The following is an 8,929-nucleotide window of genomic DNA, read 5'->3' on the forward strand; positions in this document are numbered from 1 at the left end:
AATACCAACAGGGAGGGAAAGAGTCTTCAAATCAAGTTTCAATGCTATCCGCTCTGTACACAGGGTAGATAGGAACGGGCAACTTAGACACTGGCTACCTAAAATGAGGGGGCAATAAAGGCATTAAGTGACTGGCTTACAAGGTTTCAAGAGGGAGCTTAGTATAAGAGTGTAGGGGGAAAGAAAGAGTCCCCACTGAATAGCTGTTATCTTATCTAGATGGGTCTGGTGAAAGGAGATGGGGATAAGATTTGTAAGATTCAATAGTGAATAACTGTTACCATGACTAATCACGACTGTCACAATTGTATAGGTAGAAGTTTTGTAACAAAAAAAGGGGAGTGGTTAATCTTACAGTCCAGAAACGGAGGACCCTAGGACCATCAAGAGAGGAACTCACAGATAGAATGCGGGACCTTATCCAGAGAAGCAGCAGCGCCAGAGATGGGGGCATGGAGAGGGGGAACGGCTGAGGACTCTAGATTCATCAACTGAGAAGAGAAGGACTAAGAGAGCAGACTTGCAGAATGTGCCCTTTGGAGATGTAAATTATTATATATGCCTGAGTGGGTTGTTTTGTTTGGGTGTTTTTTAAAAAGCTAAAGTGGATAGAGAGAAATACTTTCAACTCATGGTATATGGAGGGGATTATAATCAATGTAATGAAACAAGTTATATGAATGGTTGAATGTGAAAGTGATGATGTGCCCTGTAAACTTTCACTCAATCCACAATAAAAACCTTAGATTAAAAAAAAAAAATGTGCAACAGATAGATTCACTAGATTATAAATGATGAGGCCAGGAAATCTGTGTTTTGCTTATTCCTGTAACCCTAGCACCTAACATAAGGCCTGCCTCATAAACAGAATAAATAGTTGTGGAATGAATGAATGAACCCAATAAAAGCAGAGTTCATAGGCTCCTTCTTGATACACTTAGTCAAACTCTATAAGCAAGAGATAACCCAGAACAGAATTAGCTAGAATACAAGCAGAGATAGAAAAAATAAAGCTTTGTTATATGATCCTTTCTGGTTATGGGCAGCCATCTAAAATGACTGAAAGTCTCATACTGTGTAACTTGGCAGGGCTAAAAAGTCAAGAACTTTTATACTGCAAGTGAAAAACAGGTAAAAAAGAGGCTGCAAAATAGCTTCAGTGATATGAAAACTTTCACTAAAATCACAATAAAAAAAAAAATATATATATATATATATATATATATGACACTGTAAAACCAGCAGTGGACTTTGAACCTAAAGGTCGGCAGTTCAAACCCACCAGCAGCTCTTTGGAAATCATATAAAGGATTCCTGTAAATCAGAACTAACTTGACAGCACTTAAAACAACAACAGCATATATATATATAAATATAATCTTCAGTGATATTATGTTTGTTTTATCTGGGTTTCGCAAGCACTTGTAGGAGTTCTTACCAGTTCAGAGAGATGAACCTATGGTATAGGTCACATTAAGAGTATTCTCACTGACTACCATTCGTCTGTCAGTTTTTTTTATTGTTGTTGTGATTCGAGAAGTTATGCCACCGGTATTTTAAATACCAGCAGGGTCACCCAAAGTAGACAGTTTTCAGATAAGTTTCCAGACTGAGACAGACTAGGAAGAAGGAGAGATGGGCTCCTTCCGAATATTTAGTCACTGAAAACCTTATGTGGTACGCTGTCAGTTAGCACAAGAATATTGAATATCAAAACATGATAAAGAGCACCAAAATATTCTCAAATGTAGTGCTAGAAAATGAACCCCTCAGATTGAAAGGCACTCAAAAAATATGACTGGTGAAGAGCTGCCACCTCAAAGTAGAGTTGACCGAGATGACACCGACTGGAGTAAAGCTTTCGAACCTTCATTTGCTGATGAGGCACAACTCAAATAGGGAGAAACAGCTGTAAACATCCATTAATAATTGGAATATGGAATGTACGAAGTATGACTCGATGAAAATTGGGAGTTGTCAAAAATGAAATAGAATGCATAAACATCAATAGCCTTAGAATTAGTAAGCTGAAATGGACTGGTATTAGCCATTTTGAATTTGACAATCACATAGCTTACTATGCTATGAATGACAAATTGAAGAGGAATGGTGTCATATTTTTCATCAAAAAGAACATTTCAAGACCCATTTCGAAGTATAATGCTGTCTATGATAGGTAACATCCACATGTCTACAAAGACCAGTTAATACCACTATTATTCAAATTTATGCACCAACCACTAAAGCCAGTGATGATGGAATTGAAGAATTCTACCAACTTCTTCAGTCTGAAATTAATCAAACTTGCCATCAAGATGTATTCATAATTACTGGCAATTAGAATCCAAAGGTTGGAAGCAAAGAGAAAGAATCAGTAGTTGGAAAATATGGCTTTGGTGATAGAAATGATGCTGGAGATCCTATTATAGAATTTTACAAGACCAATGACTTCTTCATAGCAAATACCTTTTACAATAACATAAAAGATGGCTGAACATGGACCTCACCAGATGGAATACACACAAATAAAATTGACTAGATCTGTGTAAAGAAACGGTGGAAAAGCTCCATATCATCAGCTAAAACAAGGCCAGGAGCAGACGGTGAAACAGATCATCAATTGCTCATATGCAAGCTCAGACTCAAGCTGAAGAAAATTAAAACAAGTACACGAGAACCAAGATATAACCCTGGATATATCCCACTTGAATTTAGAGGTCATCTTAAGAACAGATTTGAGAATTAGATATTAAAGACTAAAGACCAGAAAAGTTGTGGGATGACATCAAGAACATCATACAGGAAGAAAGCAAAAGTTCATTAAGAAGACAAGAAAGAAAAGGTCAAAATGGATGTCAGAAGAGACTCTGAAACTTGCTTTCCAGTGTAGCAATGCTAAAGCAAATGGAGGAAATGAGGAGGAAAAAGAGCTGAGCAGAAAATTTCAAAGGGCAGCTCGAGAAGACAGTGTTAAATATTACAACAAAATGTGCAAAGACCTGTAGTTAGAAAACCAAAAGGGAAAAACATGTTCAGCATTTCTCAAGCTGAAAAACCTGAAGAGAAAATTCAAGTCTCAACACTTGAAATACTGAAGGATTCTATGTGCAAAATGCTTATATACATGTGAGAACTGGACAATAAAAAAGGAAGCCCACAGAAGAATTGATGCATTTGGGTTGTGGTGCTGAAGAAGAATATTAAAAGTACCATGGACCGCCAGAAGAACAAACAAATCTGTGTTGAAAGAAGTACAACCAGAATGCTCCATAGAAGCCAGGATGGTCAGATTTTGTTTCTTATTCTTTGGACGTATTTTAAGAAGGAGCCAATCCCTGAAGAAGGACATCAAGCTTGGTAAAGTGAAGGGTCAGCAAAAAAAGAGGAACACCTCTAATGAGATGGATTGGCACAGTGGCAACGTAGCAATGATTGTGAGATTGGCACAGGACTCGACAATATGTTGTTCTGCTGTGAATAAGTTCATTATGAGTCAGGACCTAACAACAACAATCGGCATAATATTGAATGATGCAGAAAGCATCAAAAGAAGATGGAAGGAATACACAGAGTCACTGTCTCAAAAAAAAAGGTTGATGTTCAATTAGTTCAAGAGGTATCACATTGTCAAGAGCCGATAGTACTATAGGGAAAAGTCCAAGGCACACTGGAGGCATTGGCAAAAAACAAGGCTCTGGAAATTGATGCAATACAAATTGAAATCTTTTAACAAACTGATGCAGCACCAGAGGTACTCATCTATGCCAAGAAATTTGGAAGACAGCTACCTGGCCAACTGATTTGAAGAGAGTCATATGTGTGCCCATTTCAAAGAGAGGTGACCCAATGGAATGTAGAAATCACTGGACAATATCATTAATATCACATGCAAATAAAATTTTGCTAAAGAGAATTCAAAAATGACTGCAACAGTACATTGACAGGGAACTGCCGAGGTCCAAGCTGGGTTCAGGAGGGACCAGTCCCTGAAGAAGGACATCATGCTCGGTAAAGTGGAGGATTAGTGAAAAAAAGGAAGGCCCCAATGAGATGAACTGGCATAACGGTAGCAGCAATGGGCTACAGTTTAGAAAAGACTGTGGGATTGTGGAGGTGTTTCATTCTGTTGTGCATAAGGTCATTATGAGTCGGTCCAGACTCGAAGGCACCTAACAACAACAACTCCTCATTGAGTGTATACTTTCAATTGCCTGAACGCAGGGGCTATTAAGCTAAGAACTAGGGAGATGCTCTCAGAGCACAGAGGCCAGTAGATAAAAGATCAGAATTGTGAGGCTTAAGGACTACATTAAGACAAGATGTTAGTTGGGTTATTCGAGGCATGAACTTGACCAGAAGCAAATAGGCCCCAGACCAGCTGAAGTTTTAAATGATTGTCTTGTTGAAGAAGTCACAATCCTGGCTGTCAACAGCTCCTGAAGCTATACACCAGAAGGCAGTGTAGCTTCAGTAGAGCATCTTCTACTGGCCTAACAATGGTCAAATGGGTGTCAATACATAAGATTTTCCCAAAGGGCAAAACCAAAGGCTTTCTCTATTGACTCCCAGAGTAGGGAGTACAGCAGGGTGGGATAATAGGCATGGATGAGTGACAATTGTGTGCTTTTCTTTTCTCCTTTCAGAACAGGAGCTTCTATTGCAGTTTTCCTGTATCTTTGAATATCATTATATCATGTGTGGATTGGGAGCATACCTTGCCTTTAAGCTAGGGCTTTGAACTATTCATTTCCAGTTTGGCCCCATTTCCACCCTCATATGTATTGAATCAGAATCTATATTTTCATAAGGCTTTCAGGTGGTTCTTATATATCCCCAGAAGAATCGCCTGGGAATCTTGTTAAAAGAGAGAGAGGGTGGGGGTAGAAGAGCCAGTCCTAACAAAGCTTCAGGAAAAAATACAAGCTGTGGAATTTTTAGACCACCAATGAAAGACTCAAACTGGTCATAACTTTCCTGGTTACATTGAAAGACTTCTTAGTGTGAATTCATTTATCTATTCTTATCCCCAAGTATTGTTTGTGTTCAGTGTTTACAGGTATTGCCTATACGTTCTATGGGGCAAAGGGAAGATGATTTCTAGACCCTTTGCTGTCTAGAAGCCAACACTATCAGAGTTGTCTCCACAGGAAGGATCAGGCTACACAGTTTGATAGGAAAACTGAAAAGCCATGTAATTAATGGACCAGGCAGAATCAAGCTGCACTACTAGATAACATCTTTCTCCCCATGCCCCCTATAATTATTGCTAAATTTCTCAGTCTCTTTTGGAGAGATCTAAAGCCAGAAAGTTTTTAGTGTTAGATGAAAAGAGAATAAATACAGCAATTAAGTATAGAAATGAAAAGAGGTGTGGAAACTACAATAGAACCCCCTTGTCTGATGTTGTTAAAGTGCCATCATGTCAGTTCTGACTCATAGCAGGTTTCTTAGGAGCAACTGGTGGGTTTGAACTGCCGACCTTGTGGTTCACAGACCAGTGCTGATCCTACAGTGCTACACCAGGAGTCCCTTGCCTGAGAAGGCTTTAAAAATATTGTACTTCACCTGCTACATGATACCCAATTCATTTACTAGCTGCCTGTGGGTAATGAAGAAAAGACTAACTTCATTAAATTCAGGAAATTAAAAGATGAGGTTGGTTCAGTGGCATTGATAGTAATTTTGGTGAAAGATAAGTAAGCACAAACAAACAAAGCACTCTAAAGAAGGTGCTTTCTGCAGATAAGATACAGGAATCCAGAAAGGGTGACTATACATCTTATTACTCACATTTTCATCAAGATCAAACACAGCATTAACAAAAGAAGGAAAATTCTTAAAATAACCTTTTCCAAATGACCAAAACTCAAACCCATTGCCATCAGGTCGATTCCAATTCACAGTGACCCTGTAGAGGGTTTCTCAGGCTATATCAGTCTTACCAGAGTAGAAAGCCTCAGCTTTCTTCTGTGGACCAGCAGGTGGTTGAACTACTGACCTTGTGGCTAACAATCCAGTGCTTACCCTATAGTGCCACCAGGGCTCCTTTCCCAAAGGATGTTACCTTTAAATTTCAGTTGAAAAAAATGGTCCTCTCCCCATAGCAACCAAAGTTAGTAGTGATGAGTCATCTGTTGATGTCTGCCTAGGAGTTCCCACAGATGTGAGGGGCTGACACCTACCACAGGGCACGGAGTACATTCTCTGGAAGCCAACTCTGCAGACTGCATTGCAAAACTGGTGTGGGACTTGCTGAAACAACGTGTGGCTCACAGGTTCCTTCTGTGTACTCCCTTTCATCATTTTTTTCTTTGCTTCAAAGACAGCTTTCAAAACCTCGTTGTTTATCCTCTCCACCTGTGACTCAAGGAAATGAAAAATGGATAAAGCAGCCAGTTACACTGCTTCAAAAGTAAAGGCATTTATAAGAAAATTATTTTATATAAATTTGCTTTCATATGAAGTCAGTTAGGAGTATCTCCTTTGCCCAGTCCTCTCCTAGTTTGGCTTCTATCTCCTCAGAGCTCCTTATCCATTCTTTGATAAATTCATTTAACAAATATTTACTGCGGAATCACTAGGTATCAAGCATTAGTAATGAAATCATCAACAATACAGGCATACTTTCGGCCTTCATGAGCTCACAGTTTGTTGTTGTTAAGTGCTGTCAAGTTGTTTCTCACCCAAAGTGACCATGTTTTCGAGGAGTGGCTGTTGAGTTTGAACTGCTGACCTTATGGTTGAGTACAGCACCACACCAACTCCAGCAGCTCACAGTTTAGTGAGGGATAAAAAATAAGTAAACAATTACAATACAGCATGGTAAACACTATTCCATTACTTTTATTTTGCTCCAAGAGAGCTCTTCCCTGGGTCTTGTATCTACTCTACCATACATCTATGATAGGATAATATCCATACACCTACAAAGAAGACCCCATCACTCATTTGTCAGTTTGTCGTACTGGTGGCTTGTGAGTTGCTGTGATACTGGAAGCTATGCCACCGGTATTTTAAATACCAGCAGGGTCACCCATGGTGGATAGGTTTCAGATGAGCTTCCAGATGAAGACAGATGAGGATGAAGGAATGATGAACTACTTCTGAATATTTAGTCACTGAAAACCTTATGATTAATAGAGTAACACTATCAGATATAGTGCGGGAAAATGAGTCCCTCAGGTTGGAAGGCACTCAAAATGGGACTGGGGAAGAGCTGCCTCCTCAAAGTAGAGTTGACTGTGATGATGCGAATGGAGTAAAGCCTGTGGAAGAAAAGCCCTCGGGACCTTCATTTGCTGATGGGGCACAACTCAAAATGAAGAGAAACAGCTGTAACATCCATTGAAAACTGGAACATGGAATGTATGAAGTACGAGTTTGGGAAAATTGGAAGTTGTCAAAAATGAAATGGAATGCATAAACATCGATATCTTAGACATTAGTGAGCTGAAATGGACTGGTATTGGCCATTTTGAATCTGACAACCACATGGTTTACTATGCTGGGAATGACAAATTGAAGAGGAATGGTGTTGCATTCATTGTCAAAAAATATATATCCAGATCAGTCATGATGTACAACGCTGTCTGTGATAGGATATTATCCATGCGCCTACAGGGAATCCCAGTTAATACCACTATTATTCAAATTTATGCACCAACCACTAAAGCCAGTGAGGATGAAACAGAAAAATTATACCAATTTCTACAATCTGAAATTGATCAAACATGCAATCAAGATGTAATGATCATTACTGGTGATTAGAATGCAAAGGCTGGGAGTAAAGTAGAAGAATCAGCAGTTGGAAAATATGGTCTTGGTGATAGAAATGATGCTGGAGAACGCATGACAGATTTCTGCAAAACCAATGATTTGTTCATTTCAAACACCTTCTTTAGACAGTATAAGAGATGACTATACACATGGACCTCACCAGATAGAATACATAGAAATCAAATTGACTACATCTATGGAAAGATACAATGGAAAAGCTCAAAACAAGGCTAGGAGCAGACTGTGGAACAGACCATCAATTACTCATATGCAAATTCAAACTGAAGCTGAAGAAAATGAAAACAAGTCCACGAGAGACAAAATATGACCTTGAATATATCCTACCAGAATTTAGAGATAATCTGAAGACCGAAGACCAAAAAAGTTGTGGGATGACATCAAGAACATCATACAGAAAGAAAGCAAAAAGTCATTGAGAAGAAAAGGAAGAAGGGAAAGGTCAAAATGGATGTCAGAAGGACACTGAAACTTGCTCTCCAGTGTAGAGATGCTAAAGCAAATGGAAGAAATTACAAGGTACAAGAGCTGAACAGAAAATGTCAAAGATCAGCTTGAGAAGATAAAGCCAAATATTACAACAAAATGTGGAAAGATCTGGAATCAGAAAACCAAAAAGGAAGCACATGCTCAGCATTTCTCAAGCTGGGGGAACTGAAGAAAAAGTCAAGCCTCAACTTCCATTATTGAAAGATTCTCTGGGAAAATTAATGAATGATGCAGAAAGCATCAAGAGAAGATGGAAGGCATACACAGAGTCACTGTACTAAAAGGAAACGGTTAATGTTCAACCATTTCAAGAGGTAGCAAATGATCAAAAGCCAATAATACTGAAGGAGGAAGTCCATGGTGCATTGAAGGAATTGGCAAAGAATAAGGCACCAGGAACTGATGGAATAAAAATGGAAATCTTTCAAGAAAGTGAGGTGGCACAGGAGGCACTCACTCATCTCTGCCAGGAGATTTGGAAGACAACTGTCTGGCCGACTGATTGGAAGAGATACGTATTTGTGCCCATTCTAAAGAGAGTGACCTAACGGAATGCGGAAATCATCGGACAATCTCTTTGATGTCCCATGTGAGTAAAGTTTTACTAAAGGTAATACAGAAACATCTGCAAGCATACATTGACAGA

At 39.0% G+C, this 8,929-nt stretch overlaps 1 protein-coding gene across 1 annotated transcript in view; it reads right to left on the reverse strand.

Moving 5' to 3' along the window:
• The window catches only part of PARP9 (poly (ADP-ribose) polymerase family, member 9), a 66,109-nt gene that overhangs the window by 7,750 nt on the left and 49,430 nt on the right, over window positions 1-8,929 (reverse strand). Inside the window, exon 11 of the mRNA XM_006869422.1 lies at window positions 6,183-6,357. Coding sequence (XP_006869484.1) covers window positions 6,183-6,357 — 175 coding nt within the window. The remainder of the gene's footprint in view (window positions 1-6,182; window positions 6,358-8,929) is intronic.

This window comes from Chrysochloris asiatica, unplaced genomic scaffold (genome assembly GCF_000296735.1).
Source record: "Chrysochloris asiatica unplaced genomic scaffold, ChrAsi1.0 scaffold00130, whole genome shotgun sequence".
Classification (NCBI taxonomy): Eukaryota; Metazoa; Chordata; class Mammalia; order Afrosoricida; family Chrysochloridae; genus Chrysochloris; species Chrysochloris asiatica.